We start from the raw sequence: 20,062 nt of genomic DNA, 5'->3' as shown, positions 1-20,062 counted from the left end.
CGGGTGTCCCGGGCGCGGCCGGCGGGACCAGGGCCCCGGGGCTCGCAGGGGCACCGGGCCCGCCATCGGACGGCGCGGGGTCCCCGCACCCGGGACATCCCACCCCAGCCCCCCCGCCCTGTCACTGGGGAGAACCCCGCGACCTCGAGGAGAGCTGTCGCTGCCCTTGACAGCTCGGGGCCGGGCGGGAGCCGGAAGGGGCGTCAGGGCCCCCCTGCAGTTCCTGGGTTCGTTTCTGTAGATGCTGCCGCTCAAGGTCACACGGGGAGTCGGGGTGGGAACTGGGGGCGGCCCCAGGTGTCCCGCTTCCTAGTTCTCGGTCCCATTCTCCCTACTCCGTGGCCAAGGTCACACACACATGACAGGCACGGGGAAAAGTAGGCCCTCGGGTCTCCTGTTGCGCTTCCAGAATGGCCCCCTAGAAATCTACCATAAGCAATTCCATTTTTTTGGTAGAACTTGGTGCTATTTTTCTCCTTTGCTTTGAGCTTAAAGAGGGTCTCAGATCACTGTGATTTAGTGAAAAGAGCTCTAGGCTGGAAGTCTACACGGGAGACCTAGGTTTGAATCTGCACAATGCTACTGATTGGCTGTGTGACCTTGAGCAAGTTTACATCTCTGAGCTTTGCCCATCTGTAGAATATCTGTACTTGCCTCACGGAGTTGTTTGAGGATAAATACAATCATGTGAAAGCGTTAGTGCGTGCAGAAGGAACACACGGGTCTGAAGGTTTCCCAGCATTCAGTGTATGTATCTTGCAGTCACCGAGCAGGCAGCATGGTTCTTGGGCCTCAGTGAGTGGGTTCTACGTGGTGACCCTCTCCAGACCCGGATTTGTGTATGGTGGTCACTGTTCTGCCACATTTGCTCCTGAAGGGAAAGTGATTTCTGTGTCACTGTCTCAGCAGAAATCAAACCTTTAATCACAGAATTCACCCCACTTAATACGCGATTCATCTTTGGTGGGTACACTGAGCCTTCAGAGAGGCGGACTAAAGCAGCACTGTTGGTAATGGATGTGCTGGTCGATTTGCTTTGCCTGTAGCGTGGACTGCAAGAAAAAACATGTAGTGGGTGTTCAGAAAGAGTGGGGCTGTGGAATCCGATGAGGTTGTCCCCTGACATGGACTCCTGTGTGGCCCTTGGCCATCATTGGACCTCTGTGGGGCCCATTTCTCCTTTTAGGGGTTGGAGCACAAAGTGCCTCAGAGCCCCATACCCCAGGATGTTGGGGATGCTGGGCTGATGTTTCAATCAGAGCAGCCCCTCTTTTGGGGTTCCATGTAGGGTTTAATTTGAAAAAGTGGTCTGCAGCTTGATTTTTTTTCCTAAAGTTTTATTTAGAGAAAATACTAGGTTTCTAAAGACCTTTCTGGTTCTCAAATGCTGTAATTACAACGAGCCAGTTCCCTAGCAGCAAATATTTATTGAGTGAGTACTTGCCATACATCCAACACTGTATTTATATGTTTTTAAGTTGGATTATGAAGGTAATAAAGGAAATGAGGAGCTGTGGATTCCGATGGCCCAGAACCTGAAGTCAGAAGTTCAGTTCACACTCTATGAGCCTGACCTTAGTCTCCTTATCTGAGAAGGGCCAGTAATACCTACCTCTCCAGGTTTTATGGAGATGAGATAACATAATGTATGTACAAGTACATTATAGAGCACAAGACAGTCTCTGCTTTTTAAAAAAATCTATTTTACTTACAGTTCTGGGTCATTTTAATGACTTAGATGTATACTGCCTTGTTCTAAGATCACATAGGAGAGATGACAGACATGGACCAGACTGATAAAATTGGAGCAAGTTTTAAAGGCGTTTGCTGGGATGCGGACTTGTCAGATAAAAGAGAGGATTGAGGCTGGCTTGTATTTCTCCCAGAAATATTCATTGAGCACCTCCTGTGAGCCCCGTGCTGTTGTAGGCACTGGAGATCCAACAATGAACAAAACATAAAAATCTTTGTGTTTGTGGATTGACATTTTAAATCACTTGTTGGTTGGGTCTTTTGTCCCAAAGACGTGGGCCAGTTTTGTATGACTGTCTTCCCCCTCTTTCTTTCTGGGGTGGGGTGGGTAGAGGCACTCATGCGAATTTTATAATGTTCCCAGCCCCGAGTAGCTTTCACATGGCCTCTCTTCCAGCGGCCCATCTGTGGATGAATCACGTTCAAGGGTTAAGATTTTTGCCGGTGGTTTTGGTGTAGAGTGTTTTTTGGGGTCTGGTCCTATTTTTTATTTTCAGTCCAGAGAGATGATTGTAGATGCCAGGTTAGAGAATACAGTTCACTCATACCTGCCTGGCTGTCCGTTGGTGTCTCATTACCGGATGCCAGTGTGACGGCAAAGGGTCGGCCTTGTGAGAACCGTCCCCAGAAAGGAAGACGAAGCTGCCATATAACAAATGTATCTTTGCTTATGTATCTAGCATGAAAAAAAGTTACCTTTATAATGTAAAGAATTTTAGTACCTTTGGTCTATGTACCCAATTTCTTAATAGGACTTTGTACCGGTTTTCAATGACTCAGTTATTAAAGTTCAAAGCAACCTTTTAAAATTTCTGTTTCTAGTGTCTGAGAGTGTTGCGTAGAGTGATATCTTGGGCTAGTGGGGCTCAGGGGTCATTTTTCTTTTTTCTGTATCCCCTTTCCTGGCAATTAACAATAATGACCATGTTCAGAAAACATAAAATCTTCATTCTATAGGACACAGGTGTCAAATGGTGTATAATAAACTTTGTTAGATTTTTGTTTTTATAAAGTGTAATTACTGAATATTCATGGGAGAAGAATAGGTGTGATGTGTAATTGAAGGAACACGGGACTAGGAGTCAGGAGACCTGAATTCTGGTCTCTGTGGTCACTCTGTGGCCGTAGGCAGATCCTGAGCCTTGAGACACCGATATCTCCACCTGTATAACGAGTGAGTTGGGCTCTGGAATTTTTAAGGACCCTTCCAGCTCTAAAATCAGTGATAGTTTTCTTAGAGTATGTGTTCCCCCCAAATTGATCCAGTAGTCAAGAATGTTGACGTAAAACCTTCCAGATCAACCGAGAAAAGTCCAGTGTTTGAGCTAAAAAGGGATAGTTTCATTCTACCTTCAACATTTTTTGACAGCTTATATTCATCAAATCAAACTTAAAAGTATATAGTACTTAAATTTTCAAAGCAAAGATAAACTGAATATTCGGGTTTTCAGTTCTGAGGTGGCTCGTCACGTTGAGCTGCTACATGACAACAGTAGTCCCCAAAGTTCCTGAGTGCATGTGTGCAGACTTGCAGCGGCGGCCACCGTCAGGAATGGCCTCATCCCCACTCCGCACTGTATGTGGTTTATTCTGTGCATGACGTTTCTTTGTTGATGTTGGTGTAGGTCTCTCGGCTGCTGGGGGCATTCCACAACCAAAAACAGGTGACCAGAGGTTTTGCTGGTGGTGTGAGTATAATTACATCTTTTATTTTTTCCTTATAGAAGTTTCTCAAGAAAGATGCTCTGACACATTGACTATATAGTTTTGTTGTCGCCATTTATTTAAAATTAGGGAAAACTTGCCATACTCATACTGGATGCTCAGATTCTCAGCTAACGTGCATAAACCCATTGGCTCACTTGCACATTTGAGAATTATGTTACAGCTGGCTCTGTAAGCCTGTCCCATTCGTGTCTTAAAGGAGCCTGGTTAAAAATAGAAATTACCCTTGAGCCTCTTACTTCATTTCACAATCTCATTTTGGTAAGACAGGTTTTCTTCGAAACTAGTCCAAGTTGAGAGAAAATTGTTGAGAAGCTTCAAAACCCGCTTTGCATTTTTATTTTGTGAGCTTCCCTAAAAACAGTAGATTGACCACTATTAGGAATGCCTCAAACCTGTCTGCGCCCTGTGGGCTCACACATCCTTAAGCAGTCCTTGTAGACATGTTAGTGGATCTCCTGTTTCTCATGGAATCTGCTGCTTTTAGAATCGCCAGCATTAGAATTCTCTGCTTTAAACGCTGATACCACATCTAGAATGCTCTAGAATCTTAGAGCATTCTAAGACTGTGGGTCAGTGACTTCCTATTCGCTTTGATTTTGCCCCCTTCTTACAGAATCTGATTTGGATTTCATAATTCCTCTACTCCCACAGAATGTCTTACTCTAGGAGGGATTTATAAGGCTGTTGTACCTCTTTTTTCCCACTGACTTTCTGTATCGTGGAAGAAAAGTAGCTTCTTCTGCTGGCCTGATGACATTTATTGTCACGTGATGGGAGGACGGGAAGGAGAGGCCAAGGGTTCTCTTCACTCTGCTTGGGCAAAAGACGCAGAATGAGGCTCGCACTTCAAGCACCAGGCTGGCCACGCTAGCATCTCAGACGCGCCCTGAGCGCTGGTGGGACCATCAGTGCTCTCTGCTGTGATTTAAGCTATCCATTTGGTAAAGATATTTGCCTGGTGGGGAGGGGTTGTAGTTGAAAGAAATAAGAAGAGGAACTGAGTTTTTAAAAGATTTCTTCAGTAATACAGAGAAATTCAGAAATAATTAGTCCACCTGCTCATGAATATCAGTGGAAGGCAAGAGACCAGGGACACTTGAATCAGTGGTTTTTTTAAAAATGTAGCACAGGGTAGCCAGGACTGGAAAAGACCAGGGACCATTGTCTGGGCCAGACTTCCTGGTGAGAGAAAGTCCCCAGGTAATGACACCTGTCTCCAAATGGGGAGGGGGGTCTGAATTAACTCACTGAAATCCTAACATCATTTCCCTTTACGCATTTTTTTCCTACGTTTGAAATGCTGGCTTGACCGAAGTCTTTGTGGTAAAGCGTTACATTAGAAACACCCTTGTCATTCTGCGTCTAAGCCAGACTCTGCAGGTGTGACCACACTTGCTGTTCTTGTAGGCCACACAGAAACTGCGGGGCTCCCCTCGATGACACTTGTCATTGAGGAGCTGGTGTCACAGAGGGACGCAGGACAGTGGGGACCCCCTTGTGATTGGAAGTCTGAGGTTCTCTGAGTTCTAGAACAGACCGCAGCAGTCTCCTGGGAACATGCCTGAAAGTGATTTTTAAGCCTGAGCAGGTTGGGTGAAGACCTAACTTTCCAGGATCCCAGTGGAGAGGAGAGCAGGTGCCTTCATGGGAAGCCCGCTGAATTCCAGTGAGAGAACACTGTGGAAATTTTGTTCTCTTTGGTTGCAGAGACTTGAATTAATTGGTCTCTGTAGCTTGTCAAAAAAACAGTATCAATTGGAAAGTCTACTTAGTAGTTCATTTTTGTTTTCTCTAAAGAGCATCACGTTTTTAAAGCCTCTGAACTCAGGTGTAGAGTGGAGTTGAGTCTCTTGTCTCGCCTTCATTTTGGGGAGCTCTTGGGAGGGACGTCTCTTTTCCTGAAGGCCTTCGGGTCTTCTTGAGGCCCCTCTACCATGAGCCGGATTTTTCTGTCAGTGGTATTCTTTCCGTACGTTCAGAATTAATCCTCACTTCCTCTCTGGTGATTTCTTACCCCAGGTTCAGACAGTCACTCTGATTCCAGGAGATGGCATCGGCCCCGAGATCTCCGCCGCGGTGATGAAGATTTTTGATGCTGCCAAAGTAAGTATCCTTACGGTGCCTCTAGCCGTCATCTGTTGCAAACTGCGTGGACGGTTGGAGTCTGTGAACTCTTAGGGTGACTGAGGCAGAAGGTGTCGCCTGTCTCCACGACCCTGACGTCAGTGCTGCTTGCTGCCGCCGCGGTGGACAGGAGCGGTGTGCGGGCTTCGTCGTGCGTGCAGTCGCGAGTCGTGCTGCCGGGCGCGTGGGGCTGAGCCCTGCCTGTCCCCCGTCTGCCTCAGACCGGCCGTCCTGCCGAGAAGACTAGAACCGAGATTTCAGAAACCATACAGGAGATCCCGAAAGATTAAAAAAGTTCCCGCTGTGGTATTACCGTCAAGTATGAGGGACGATCGTGCTAAGGGCCCGGCCTTCCGCGCGGTGGCATTTTTAAATGCTTTGGTTTGGGGAAGACGGGAAAGTTGGGCTCTGCTTGCCGGCTCCCTTTATTATCCCCGCGAGCTGCTGGGCGGGGTCCCGGGCTGTCACGATGCCACGGCTGTAGGATGGAGACTGGATGGGTTTTCACCGCACACATGTCGTTTTCCTAAGCACTGGTCGTGCGGAGGGGCTGGTGCCGCTCTCGTGGCAGATCGCGTGCCCGCCGTAAGCGCCCGGGGACAAGGACCGTGCCGCCCCTGGTTGGCGCCTGCCGTGCGGGCTTCGGGGCGCACACAGGGAAGGAGGGGACACTGGTGCATGGCTGCGTGGGTTACGTGTTGTGTCTGGGGTTTTTGAACAGCTTCACTGAAATACAACTGACAGACCACACGGTCTGCTGGTTTGCGGGTGAGGTCCGAGTCCGCGGTCTGTAGTGCACGCGCACAGCTGTGCGGCCAGCTCCGTGCTCTTAATTTTAGACCATCTCACCCTCAAACAGAAACCTTACCCTCGTTAGCACTCGCTGCCCATCCCCTCCCTCTGCCGGCCCCAGGTCACCACTCGTCTGCTTTCTGTCCACACACTGGCCTCTCTGGACACTTCATATGAATAGAGTCTCCTACCATGTGGTCTTTTAGGATCGGCTTCCGTCGCTTAGCATGTGACTTCTGGGTTCACGCCCGTGTCAGTGCTCTGCCGTGTTTCTGCGACGGTATTTCTCCTCTCCTTGCGATACTCTGATTATGGCCATGGTAAGAGTTGTGAGGAAAATAAGTGGGCAGGTGGCAGCTCAGCGCGGACTGGACAGGGTAGCACGGAGAGGCCCTCTGGGCGCGCTAGGGAATGACATCTCTTCTCGTGTGCCAGAACTCTCTGGACCTGTATTGTATGTTTTCAGCAGTTCACCCAGAGTTGACGAAGCATGTCGCTGTAGTGTGCGTGCCAGTCCGCCCGCCCTGCAGCTCACTGTGCTCTGTGTCGCGGCATCTAGGCGCCCATTCAGTGGGAGGAGCGGAATGTCACCGCCATTCAAGGACCCGGAGGAAAGTGGATGATCCCTCCCGAAGCCAAAGAGTCCATGGACAAGAACAAGATGGGCTTGAAAGGTAGTGGATGTGGTGGCTGTTGTGGATTTCTGCCGCTGATGTTATGTGTCTGAGAGCCGATGCGTCGGAGCTCAGCGAGGCCTGACCGTGGTAAAGCAAAACCATCCTTATGAGGCAGCTTACTTCTTTCCTCTTCAGAATGTTTTATTGGCGTGTAGCTGACACAGTCACGTTAGTTTCAGGGGCACAACGTAGAGATTCGCCTTCTCTGCCCCTTATGTTGTGGTCGCCACAGGAGGCAACTTCCCTACGGGGACACTGTTTTTCCCTTGGGACATATTTTTCCCCACTAAGAACCTTAAAGGATTACTGGCCTGTGTCGAATGAAAAGTGTGTATTTATGTTCACGTAAATTTATCTTTTGCACACTTCTCACGTTTTTATTATTTTAATTACTGCATGCTTCAGGTCCTGGTTTGAAATGTGGGCATGTGCCCGATTCCCATTCAGCGGAGCTCTAAGTGCAGACGGGTGCAGGTTTAAGTCTCATCTCTGCCACTTACCGCTGGGAGGCTTGGGCAAGTTTCTTACTCTTGCTTTTGTTTTCTTCCCTTCTCTTTTATTTTATTTTTTAATTTTAAAGATTTTTATTTATTTATTTGGCAGAGAGAGAGAGCACACAAGCAGGGGGTAGGGTAGAGGGAGCAGCAGACTCCCAGTGGAGCAGGGAGCCCGACTCGGGACTCGACCCCAGGACCCTGGGATCATGACCTGAGCCGAAGGCAGACGCTGCACTGAGCCACCCAGGCGCCCCTTCGGTTCATTTTTGAATGGCAGCGAGAGTGTTGTTACCTCGTAGGTGGTGGTGAGGGTCAGATGCTGCCGAACCCGGTCCTCCCCGCGGAGGTGCGCGGCGTTACTAAGGAGTGCAGTCGTGTTCCAGAAAGCTTCTGGGGAACTTTTCCTCCTTGGTTCGAATCAGGGAGGGGATAAAGTCAGAGACAGACACCTTCTGCACGGTGGCCCAGGTGGGGGAGCGGGTGACCTGGGAGCGCACGTGGAATGACGGCCCGCTGGCGACAGCCGTGCTTCGAAGCAGAGCATCTGTCCTTTCAGGTGACCCTTGCTCGGTGGTAAAAGTGGCCCTCGGTTCGTAGGCGTGCATGGTACAGGTGTCACTCAGCACTTCTCATCCTAAGCTCCCACGGGAAAGCGAAACAAGGAAAAATTGGAATCGCAAGTAAATATTCTATACTTGAACCCAGGACGTGTCCCGTCGTCACTGGGGGCTCTTCTTTACTACAGGCCCTTTAAAGACCCCCATAGCAGCTGGCCACCCATCTATGAATTTACTGCTACGTAAGACGTTTGACCTCTATGCCAACGTCCGGCCGTGCGTCTCCATCGAGGGCTATAAAACCCCTTACACGGACGTGAACATCGTCACCATCCGGGAGAACACGGAAGGAGAATACAGCGGCATTGAGCACGTGGTATGTTCATCTCAGACGCTTGACTCGCGCTTGGGACAGCCGTGCAGACCCCCGGCTGTCGGCGACACCTCGCAGACACGGCTCCCCGTGACCGCTGTGCGGTGGGGGCTCGGGGCGGGCCCTCTGTGGGGAGTTTGAATCCTCCCGCTCACGGGTGTCTCCTTAGGCAGGGCCCGCTCTGCACCTCAGTTATCCCCATCCGTGCAGTGGGCCCTGCAGGGCGGGCGTTACTGACCCCGCGGCCCGCGCCGGCCGTCCCAGTGAGGCGCCCGCTCCCCGCAGATCGTCGACGGGGTCGTGCAGAGCATCAAGCTCATCACCGAGGGGGCGAGCAGGCGCATTGCGGAGTTCGCCTTCGAGTACGCCCGCAACAACCACCGCAGCAACGTCACGGCCGTGCACAAAGCCAACATCATGTGAGTCCCGGCCGGCCAGAGCCCGCTTGCTGTCGGGGGGAGCGGCTCCGGCTTCCCTTTTTCCTCTGCAGTCAGCGGGGCAGGCGTCTCTGAGCGGGGCAGGCGTCTCTGAGCGGGTCAGGGAGGCCGGAGACTGGATCCCCAGCTGCTGTGGCCGCTTGGCCGAGGCCACACGGGTCAAAGGGCAGGTGCGCCTCTGCTGTCCAAGTAGATCGGGGGGGGGGGGGACTCTGGCACGGCCACACGTGCTCGACCTCCTGCTCGCCCCTCTCGCTCAGGGCAGCTCTCCACGTGCAGCCAGAGGGCTTGAGCGTGCACGATGGCACAGCCATTAAAATGGGTCCGTTTTCACATTTTCTTACTAATAGATATTACTTCATTTTTGCTGGACAAAACTATTAAAAATAATAGTCTTTATTATGATTAGACTATTTTACATCTCTATGTCCTTTTGTGCTTCTAGAAATATCCCAAAACATTTTCAGTTTGCGTTTTATTAACTGCCTAAAAAATAATTTTACTGTGACTGAAATCAGATGTCTGGGCTTCTGGAACTCACATTTCTTGAACTTAACTTTACTGTCTGACCTGGTCCTTTTCTTTCTGCAAGTCTTTCCTTCAACAATTTTTATTTGATTAAATACAGGCGAATGTCAGATGGGCTTTTTCTGCAAAAATGCAGGGAAGTTGCTGAAAACTGTAAAGATATTAAATTTAATGAGATGTACCTTGATACAGTATGTCTGAACGTAAGTATGAAGACTTGTTCACCTGCTGCCCTCTGTGGCGTGTCGGGGGTGTGGCTGCGCGCCCATCGCTAAACATACGCGCATTCCTCGCAGATGGTCCAGGACCCGTCCCAGTTCGATGTTCTTGTTATGCCAAATTTGTATGGAGACATCCTTAGGTGAGTCCAGCTGTACCTTGTGGTCTATAATTTATTTATAAATGTCCCAAAATGAATGTGGCTTAAGAAGTTTCATTCCGATATTAAAAGGTACAGCATGTGTCGGATGAGTCAGACCCTGGCGATTTGGGTGTTGACGTCAGTGATCTATGTTGGATGCGTGATTCATTGATTTGCCAAATTGGCTCTGGGCTGTTGTTCTCTCGTGGTTTGTCCCTCTTCCCATTCTGGGGTGTTTTGTCGGTTGATTGATATCAGTGTGTTACTATGTATAGCAAGTGGGTGCTCATTTTTACACAATTTTTTTGGCTTTTGACATAATTTCAGACTTAACAGAAAGTTGCAAGATGGTACAAGGGACTCCTGTGTTCCCAGCCCGCACAGCCCACCCCTGCTAACGTTACTTCTCCCTCTCTCCCCCTCACCCTGCCTTCCTCCTGCTGGTGTCCCCCCACCCACCACATACACAAAGTTGGCCACTATTCCTTCTGCCTCTGCTAGTCGGCATTCTGCTGAGAGATCAGCTTCCCTTCTCTTGCATTTATGTCAGTTTGACTCGTGGGTATAACCATGAGTTCTGTCCATCACAGCCATCATTACTGTTGGCCAGTGCGTGTCCCCTGAGCTGCTGTATCCTCTGGACGCCCCCCCGCCCCCGCCCCGTCTGCTTTCTGGCAAGTGAGCTGCCTCTGGCTTGTCCTGTGTTTTCCTAACTGTGGTCCCAGATCAGCCATTTCTCCACGGATCCCTGGTTCCCTCTGGCAGAGAATGGTATTGAAAATCCAAAGTCTGGGCGCCTGGCTGGCTCAGTCGGTGAAGCGTCTGCCTTCAGCTCAGGTCATGACCTCAGCGTCCTGGGATCGAGTCCCGCTTCGGGCTCCCTGCTCAGTGGGGAGCCTGCTTCTCCCTCTCCCGCTCCCCCTGCTTATGCTGTCTCTCCCTCTCTCTCTGTCAGATAAATAAAATCTTTTAAAAAATAATAAATAAAATCCAAAGTCTGGGTGAGGTGTTTCATTCTTCAGAACACTCTGAATGAAATGTTTTTCTGCCCCCAGTGACCTGTGTGCAGGACTGATTGGAGGCCTTGGTGTGACACCAAGTGGCAACATTGGAGCCAACGGGGTCGCAATCTTCGAGTCGGTAAGGCCCCAGGTGACCTGTAAAGCAGAGTTCAAGTAGGAATGGCCCAAGGGCCCGGGACGGGTTATCTGCACGAATATGGTTCAATTGTTGTTTTCCCAGGAGTCGAAATAAAATGATGCTTTCTTTAGGTTTTTTTACATAAGGTTGGTTTATTCATTCATTTCCCCCTTCTTTATTTTGTATCATTATTTATTATGTCTCTTTCCTCAGTTACAACATTGTATCAGAAGTTGGAAAAGATAGTCCGTATTTTTGCAGTTTTCCCCCATGACTTTGGCTCTTGGCTTTTCGGAGGCTTTACTTCCCGGCCCCGTGTCTCATGAATGAGGAGACGTGATGGGCGCAGCGTCCCCGGGAGAGGGCTGTTTGCTGTCCCCCTGACCGCGTGTGCTCCTCTGGCAGGTTCACGGCACCGCCCCGGACATCGCGGGCAAGGACATGGCCAACCCCACGGCCCTGCTGCTCAGCGCCGTGATGATGCTGCGTCACATGGGGCTTTCTGACCACGCCGCGAGGGTCGAGGCCGCGTGCTTTGCCACGATTAAGGATGGAAAGGTATCGGTTGTCTTCTTGCACACTTTGCGTCCGGGTGAAGGCAAGAGGTGTTGGCTCCCCGAGCACACGTGCGTGCATTCTATGGAGAGAGGAGCCGCGGCTCGATGTCCTGTTGTCAGCGCACGTATGGGCCAGGTCCCTGCTGCTCCCCCGAGCAAACCCGTGTTGTGCACCTGATAAGGTCTGTGGAGTCTACCACGGCGAGGGGAGCTGAGGTCCAGGCCGCAGGGGCGGGGAGTAAGCGGCAGGTCCAGTCAGATGTGCAGGGACGTGGGGCTCCACGTGTGTTGTGAAAGGAAAACGGAACTTTCATAGAAGTGACCATCGTGGCTAATAAGCTAAGTATTGCGTGATACGCATCATGTCCGTAAGCCTCTGCTGCTCTGAAGTGGATGCTACGACTAGTCCCGCTTCTAGGTGAGGGAGCCGGGCACAGAGAGACGGGCGGACTTGTCCAAGGTCCCACAGCTCCAGCGTGGCGGCCCGGGCTCAGTCCGGCTGGAACCCAGCGAGCTTAGTTGTTCTGAGCGTGGCTGGAGAGCGAGGCTGGGCCTCAAAGGCATAGGATCTGTTCTGTGAAGCTTTACTGTGGAGCCCAGCAGAGCTGCCCCGAGTCCACGGTGGCCCTTGGAATCGGCAGGACGCAGTGGGATAAGAGAACTGAGTGTCTCGGGGTCCTTTTGGGAGGGAAGGGAGGACAAGGTGTCAGGACCCAGGGGCCGTGAGGGAGCATTTCTCTTCGAAGGGGGAGAGTCGGAGAGCTAGTGACTCGGGAGCCTGGCCGGCTGCCTCAGCGGAGTGTGAACCTCCCGGTCTGTGGCTCACGAGTCGAGCCCCACGTGATTCAGATATTACCTTAATTCGTTTCTCAGCTTCCAAAATAGCTCAAAGTATGTTTTTTAAACTTTAAAAATTCCCCAAGGGATTTATGCTTCGTTTAAGTGTCCATAATCAAATGTTATGGTCTGTACATACAGAGGGAAAATTTTGGAAAGCCTCCCTCCTTCCGTCGTTGAGAGCATCTCATCCCCTCCAGGGTGTTTTGTGGGTGCTACCTGAGCCCCGGTCGTCCTGGGTGGGGGCCTCGCTCTCCGTCCGGGGTGGGGGGAGCCAGACCTGCTCGGCCGCATCTCACCGGGGGCTTCCCGTAAAGACAGCCTGGCTTCGCTCTAGCATGTGGATGCATTTATCTTTGCTTTTTTCTTTTCCCAGAGCTTAACAAAAGATTTAGGAGGCAACGCAAAGTGCTCCGACTTCACGGAGGAGATCTGCCGTCGGGTACGAGATTTGGATTGAGGCTCCTGCGAGTGGCGTCTGTGGCCGTCACTCCCAGCGGCCGCCACAGGCACCTCCGTCACGCACACGTTTGGTTCGCTTCTTTCCCGACAGTGCACTCCTAGACGTGGCCTTTTCTGAACAAAGTCTGTGCAGGTGACGCCCCTAGGCCGGCTTTCAGAGGACCTGCCCCAAGTGCTTGTTTTATTTATTCTATGTCTATCCGATATGTGTTTTTTGTAAACTCTAAGTGGACTGTATCGTTTGCCATGTTAATCATTTTACACTTTGGTTAAAATGGTTTTTCCTCAGCTGTAAATATGATACAGAATTAATAAGAGAAAACATAACTTTTTAAAGAAAACCCTGTTTTCCTTGGTTTATGAAAAATGTAATAGAGGCAAAGTAGGTTATTGACAAGATGATAATCTTATAAAGCTAAGCGGGCACGGGAGAGGTTTCCTGGAAGGTTCAGATCCAAACCAGTGAATACAGCATATTTCTTAGCGATGTGGGTAGTAGGCAGGTGCGTCCTTCAACCGGAATTACTGAGTATGAATAAAATCTTCAAGAACTATGTAACGAGAGGTGTAATTTCTGTTAATAAGGCACGGGCAGTGTATTGGCTACAAAGACACGTGCGTTTGTGTGCAGTTACTTTGTTGTCTGGAGATGCTCCTTTCTTGGCCAGAGCGTTAATGGAATGGAGGGGCGGCCTCTTCACCGGACAGCGTGAGGCGTCTCTGGCATGGGGCGGCCGCGGGAGCCCGCAGCGCGCGGTTCACTCTGCCCGCAGCTGCCCAAGGCCCCCACCACGTCAATTCTGTCTGCAGATGACCTGGGCGTGCTGGCTGGCCCTCCCCATCCCCAGCGCACCGAGTCACTGCCCGCCGTCCTGCCTCAGCAGCATCAGAGCCGAACCCGCGGTCGGGCCTGGGCTCGGCCACTGCCCCCCACCCCCATACCCCACACCACCCCGCCCAGCACGATTGTCCTTTACTTCTGACTCTAAGTCACTATTTTCAGCAGCTCCCGTGCTCTCTTGGCCCCCGCGTGGCATTGCGAACCCACGGGCTCTGCCTCATGTGCCCTGAGCACAGGGATTCCCTAGCGAGGGTCCCTGTCTGGCTGCTCTCTCAGGCTTGTCCCCAGACTTATGTCTCACGTGTGTTTGACTTTTTCAGGCTGCGGCTTCCTCTGCTCTGGTGGGTCGTGCCCATGGTCTGTGGTTCCTGTGTGCGCCCTGGTAAAGAATTCCGGAACCGAGGCATATCCCTCTCCACTGGTGTCCCGGCAGGGGTCACTGGCTCTGCACATTCGGGGTGCGGGCAAGTGCCAGCTGGCTGCTGCTACAGCATGCTCCCCTCGGCGCCATCTGCGCTGTGCTGGCTCCCAGGTGCACGTGGTCACACCCGTGGCGCACAGTCCCGTGGGTTAAATACCCACGACTCCCTGGCCTGGCCCGCCTGCTCGGCTGACAAGAAAAATCGGGTACTGGTGGGCAGTTCTGTTAAACGGTTTAATATTCAAGTTAGACTCAGTACAATCAAGTAGGCGGCAGCAGCTTTATTAAGCATCAGGTCAGTCAGCAAGCGTGAGGTGCCCAGTGCCCGGTACTGGCGCGCGGGGCGGCAGCGGCCACGGGTTCCAGAGTAAGTCAGCTGTTAGGTGAGTTCCAACTGTTGGCTCTCCCGCCACGCAGAGTAACTCCCGCCCTCCTCTCCTCTGCCCTCCCCAACTCACAGCCTGCGCACCGCCTGTCCCGCGAGCCAGCGGCCGCCCTTTCGTTCTGGGAGGAGAGCTGATCTCATTTGTCACCTGAACAAAGAGCAATGCTTAAAATTAAAACTGTCCACATGTGAAGCTCCTTGGGATTGTCAGCTGCCGCTGGCGCCAGGCCTGGCACGCGTCGATGCCAGTGCCGGGGCCGGACGCAGAGACCTCGGCCTGGCCGGGCGTTCGTGCGCCCAGACTGAAGGGGACCCGGAGCTCAGGACGACCCTCCGAGAGGCCTGCCGTCCTCAGCGGAGACTGGGACAGTGGCCCGATTACTTCTTTTGCTCTTGGTAAAAGGAGTCGATGATGTCTTTGTACTTGTCCAGAACCATGGACCGTTTCAGCTTCATCGTCGGACCTGAAGGAGAGATTGGAAAGAGGGAGTGAGGCCAGCCCAGGGACCCAGCTCCCGCTGCCCCGGCGTCGTCCCCGCGGCCGACGGGCCACCAGGGAGCGGCTGGCATCACGAGAGACCAGGAGGCACCGCCTTCCTTAACCGGCATAACCTTCCTCCGCGTATTTCCTGTTCTGTCCTTTGGGTGAATCGATGGCTCAATCAAACAAAACCGCGGAACTAGGGTTTCTGTCTCGGGCTCCCGGATCCTTCTGGGGCAGGCCAGCCGCTGTGCTGTGAGCACACAGGCAGCCTTGGGACAAGGCTCTGGCCCCCAACCACGCGGGTGAGCCGGCAAGCGGCTCCAGGTGACGGCCACCCGGCCGACAGTTTGTGACCTCAGGAGACCCCAAGCCAGAACCACCCAGTTAAGCTGCCCTGGATTTCCGACCCACAGAAAGCAAGATGATAAATGCTTTTTGTCTCAAGCTGCTAAATTTGGGGGTAATTTGTTACACAACAGTAGCTAACAAGTGGACCGCCTGTGACCGCGCACATGACGACATGGAGCGTTAAGCTTTGCTTGCGTGACGGGCCGGGGAGAGACCGGGCACACCGCCTCCACAGTGGTCTCTGGGGGTCTTTCCCAAACCCCTGTGCTTGGCCTTGGTTCTTCCCTCTAAAGCTCGGTCGCAAGGGCTCCGATTTAGCCTGGGGGCAGCACAGAGTCCATTTTGCGCTAACACGCTTGGCTGTGTAACCGGAAACTTCAAAATCAAAGTCATTTCCAGAAGCTGGTTACAGAGGACACCTGCCTTCAGTCTGTTAGCACCAGACAACCAGACGCGCTCCAGTCTCCGAGGGCAGCTCAGCGCCTGCGGGCACTCGAGTGCACCCTGCTTCAGCCTCCACGGGCCAGAGGCTGTTCCAGGGAAGAAGCCATTCCTGCCTCCCCTGGCCGCCAACACCCCCACATGCTACAGCCAAGAGTGACTTCGTCCATCCCGCTGAGGCCGCAGCAGCGGCCTTTCCTGGTTTTGTGGACCACAGTCCAGAGGGCTTCATCCCTTTACCTGCACGCGAGCTGAGCCCCTAGAGCCAGGGGACTCCAGCCCAAACACTAAAAGGGACTTGGGGTCTGCCCGCTGGTCCCACTGCGATTTCAGGGGAAAACGGCCCCCCTTGTTCAAATTAACAGGTCCCAGCACACATTTCGCATATGCGGCAGGCTTTCCCCAGGCACAAGTCTGCGCGCCAGGCAACCGTGTCCTCCCACCGGAAGGAGGGGGGCTGCCCGTGGCTTTATGGTTGCCCGTGGCTTTATGGTTCCCAGCAGGCCCTGCCGTGGCCTCTACCCTCCCATACGGCCCCTGGAATAGTGCAAACAAACAAGCAAGGAAAAAACCCTACCCAACTCTCCACCCGAAATGGAGAAGTCCCTCTGGAGAACGGCCCACTTCTGGATGTGGTAGGGCCGGGCGGCTGCGTCCCTGTTGACCCTCTGGATCCCCTGCTCAATGGCCTGATACACGGCCTCGTCCTTGGTGCCCACGATCTCAGACACGGTGGTGGCCTTGCTGCCCACCCGCTGGCAGAAGGCCACGGCCAGTTCAGTCAGGTTGTCCGTCGGCTCCAAGGTTTCTGGGTCCAGCACGCACTGAAAAGCCAGAGGTCAGACCAGGCTCAAGCCTCCCCACAAGACACAAGACCCAGTCTCTGAGGATGTGGGTCACTGTGAGCTGTTTCAGGGACGGCCCGTGGTGGAAGGACACCTAGGACTTCAGCCAATAGAACCATGGACTAAAATAGGGACCCCTCTGGCCCCATCCAGCACCCTGGGCTCGGAGCATCTGAGCGGGGAAGTGGGGGCTGCAGCCCTGGGAGCCGGGCTGAGCTGGATCATAACGGATCACCATAGCAGCGTGTTATCCGTTGTGGTCCCTGCACCTGAGTGCAGGTAGCCGACAGGTTATCCCACAGTAAAGGCTTGAGATCTAGAGGTGTCCTGGCCAAGCGTGGCTTCTGCCTGGGCCAGGCCCACAGACACCCCCGCCCCAGAACAAGACCCCTCCACGTACCTTCAAGGTGAGTAGCATGGACAGGAACTTCCTCTGGTCCCCGATCAGCATGGCATTACTGACGATGGGCAGCTCCATCTTCACAGCCTCCTCGATGGGCACGGGGGGGACGTTCTCTCCACCGGCTGTGATGATTAATTCTGGGGAGGCAGGGCCAGGCCCCCGGCACGAGCCTCAGTCCAGGTGCCCACGGGTGGACCAGGGCCCAAGCCTTGGCCCCAGCCCCTAGAGGCAGAAGCGTCTGGCAGCACTGGATACTCGGCAGGGGCGGTGGCGGGGGGGGGCAGTGCCATGTCCGTAGAAGCACCTCACACCTGCTGGGGGGACACCTGCTGGGGGATACACCTGCTGGGGGGACACCTGCTCGGGGGGCACCTGACCTGCTGGGGGATACACCTGCTGGGGGATACACCTGCTGGGGGGGGACACCTGACCTGCTGGGGGATACGCCTACTCGGGGGACACACCTGCTCGGGGACACCTGCTCGGGGGACACCTGACCTGCTGGGGGACACACCTGCTGAGGGATACACCTTCTCGGGGGACACCTGACCTGCTGGGGGACACCTGACCTGCTGGGGGGATGGTGGCAGTTCCTGGAGCACAAACGCTCACTCAGGGCTCCCGCTCCCTTGCTCATCATCCAAGACTTTGCCTGCTCAGACTTCTCATCCATCATCCCCCGGACATGCTGCCATCACCCTGCAGTTGAACTGCCGCCCGGCAGGCCCCGGCACTCACTGTGGGCCAGGCACTGTGCTAAGTCCTACATGTGCAGTGGTTCACCGAACCCTCACGACTGGCCTATGGAGAAGCTCATTTTACAGATGGGGAAACTGAGGCACAGGGAGGTTAGGTGGCTTGTCCGAGGTCGAGTACATCCCGGAGTGCAGCACAGCACAGTTCCAGAGCTCCCGCGATGAGCCTCTCACCTCGCCTACACCTTCCAGACACCTCCTCCCATCTTTGTCTAACACACCGCATGTTCTTCTCAGGGAGCCCTCTCCCCCACAGTGACGCTGGCTCTCCCTTCTTGGAGCTGCTCTCCCAGTGCCCACCCCTCGTCCACTGCCTCACTCACTCGGGATCCACCGAGTGCATCTGCGAGACCAGCTGCAGGCCCTTAGAGCTCTGGTCTCCCCGGTGGAAGGTGGCTTGCTGCCAAACAGATGGTTTTAAGTGGACATTTACTCAATACACCTGGACTGCTTTCGCTGGCTCTTGCCCACCCCACCCCCCAGTTCTAGGTCAACAAAGAGGAGTTGGTCCCCTTGTGTGCAGGTCCCGTGTGGGCATGGAGACAGGCCCTGGCTACAGGGAGCCCACAAGGCGGTGGGACAGAGGGCTGCCCGGAGCTGGGGCAGCCAGGGAGGCACGTGGCCCAGCTGCACATTGAGCATGAATTGGGTCTAACAGATAGAGGGCACACATGCACGGCAGGTGAGACAGGGAGGCAAAGGTGGGGGGAGCAGGGCCCCTCCAGTGCCCACTGAGGGGCTGCCCGGATAGGTGGCAGCCATGGAGCGGTTGGGGCTCAGGGTTTTAGGGCACTGGCGAGCAGGGTGAAGAGTGGTTACCAAGGCGTGGGCTCAGAGAGGATGCGTTCAGACCGTGGGGTCTGTTGGGGGCAGCAGGGGTGGGGCAGAGAGGGGACCACGGCCAGGCACAGTCCGGCGGCTGTCACCACCCCTGCCTTCCTCCTCCTGGGGCTTTCTCTGGCCCCCTCCCCCTCTCCCCCTTCTACCAGCGTCTTTCACACATTAGTGCGCTTAGAAGCCCTCAGCAAACTGGATGCGCGCAGGAAGGGGCACCTGCCAAAAATCCACACGAAACACATTCAGGGATCAAATGTCAAAAGCGTTCCCCCGAGACCAAGAACGGTACACGGACGACCACTGTCCCCACGTCTATTCACCACGGCTCTGAAGGTCCTACCACCACAAGAGGCAAGAGAAACGCCCAGAGGGACAGGAGAGGAAGGAACGAAATGGTATTTGAAGACGATCGATGGTGTGCACAGAGAGCTGGAGAGAAATGACAAACCACCAGCTCCTACCGAGCGCCTCCAGGTCATGTGACCCCAGCCCGCAGAAAGCAGCCTCTGTGCCCACAGCAAGCAAGTGGAAAACAGATTTTACAACAGCACCCCGGACATAAGATACTCAGGAGCAAAGCTGAGGAGGGATGTGCAGAAATCCCCACGCTGCACACTAGGAAACGGCTGCGAGACACGCAGTCTAGGGAAACCCAGGGACGGGTCCTGCCGCTGACACCCACCCGCGCCTGCATCGCGAGCTGCAGGTCTGTCTTCCTGCTTATGACATCTGTCTTTGCTCCTGGGGGTTTGACTACATGGAGGTTTTTTTGTTTGGTTTGTCTTTAATGCAGTAAAATTTCGTGAGTCCCTTCTCATGGCTCCTGTAGACCTCTGGCATTCCAACCGGGTAAAGGATTTCTCTGTTTCCCTCTGGGAGTGGTAAGGGCTCCGTTCTTCCTCATACGGAAATGTTCTACCTTCTCTGTTGCTGTCGTGCACGGACGAGTTTCTCCTGCGATGTCTTCTCAACACGCCAGCACGAGCCACGGGCTCCCCACGGAGCTCTCCTGGCCTTCTGTCTGCAAGATGCTACTGTGCATGGCAGCCGCTCCGCCCTGTCCGATGGCGCTGGCCGGGCCTGAGCGTGACCGGGAGCGCCTTCCTTCAGGGGGGTGGGGTCTGCCTTTCCCAGGACCGGGGCGGCTTCCCGCTTGGGAGACTCACGTCTCACTATGCTAAGGAAGCAGCCACCCGTTTCCGTTTCTATCCGTGAATGAGGACATTAAGTTTTTGTTAAATGCCTTTGCGATAGATGTGGAGATGACCACAAACGTTTTAAAGGATCTATTCATAGGATTAATGACATTATATATCCCTTCATTTCCAGAGTAATCCCACTGACGGGTTACATTTTAATGTGCTGGCACGGACTGTTTGCTAGTGTTTAATTTAGGATTTAGCATATCTATTCATAAAAGTCATTGGTCTGCAGTTTTCTTTTTAAATACAATCTTTTTCAGATTTCGGTATCAATGTTA

The 20,062-nt window shown here is 53.3% G+C and overlaps 2 protein-coding genes across 6 annotated transcripts in view; one reads left to right on the top strand and one right to left on the bottom strand.

Annotated features, from left to right (window-relative positions):
* Positions 1–3,061: 3,061 nt before the first annotated feature.
* IDH3A (isocitrate dehydrogenase (NAD(+)) 3 catalytic subunit alpha) lies at positions 3,062–13,381 on the top strand. The gene is made up of 10 exons (XM_034667758.1): positions 3,062–3,440; positions 5,500–5,583; positions 6,956–7,070; positions 8,316–8,503; positions 8,786–8,919; positions 9,566–9,668; positions 9,762–9,826; positions 10,882–10,966; positions 11,372–11,524; positions 12,737–13,381. Exons 2-10 carry the CDS (start codon positions 5,560–5,562, stop codon positions 12,818–12,820), a joined length of 951 nt encoding a protein of 316 aa, XP_034523649.1. The 5' UTR covers positions 3,062–3,440; positions 5,500–5,559; the 3' UTR covers positions 12,821–13,381.
* An 850-nt stretch (positions 13,382–14,231) lies between these two features.
* The window catches only part of ACSBG1 (acyl-CoA synthetase bubblegum family member 1), a 47,327-nt gene continuing 41,496 nt past the window's right edge, over positions 14,232–20,062 (bottom strand). For 3 of the 5 annotated variants that reach the window (XM_002923011.4, XM_019803547.2, XM_019803546.2), the window contains 3 exons: positions 16,988–17,127; positions 16,320–16,566; positions 14,848–14,933 (listed from right to left, as the gene is read on the bottom strand). In XM_002923011.4, coding sequence (XP_002923057.1) covers positions 14,848–14,933; positions 16,320–16,566; positions 16,988–17,127 — 473 coding nt within the window. Of the gene's footprint in view, positions 14,934–16,319; positions 16,567–16,987; positions 17,128–20,062 lie in introns of all 5 variants that reach the window. The other 2 variants (XM_034667756.1, XM_034667755.1) reach the window with 2 other exon arrangements.

The sequence above is a fragment of the Ailuropoda melanoleuca genome, chromosome 9 (genome assembly GCF_002007445.2).
Source record: "Ailuropoda melanoleuca isolate Jingjing chromosome 9, ASM200744v2, whole genome shotgun sequence".
NCBI classification, from domain to species: Eukaryota; Metazoa; Chordata; class Mammalia; order Carnivora; family Ursidae; genus Ailuropoda; species Ailuropoda melanoleuca.
The sequence above is the reverse complement of the archived record's forward strand: the minus strand, read 5'-3'. Positions and strand labels throughout refer to the sequence as shown.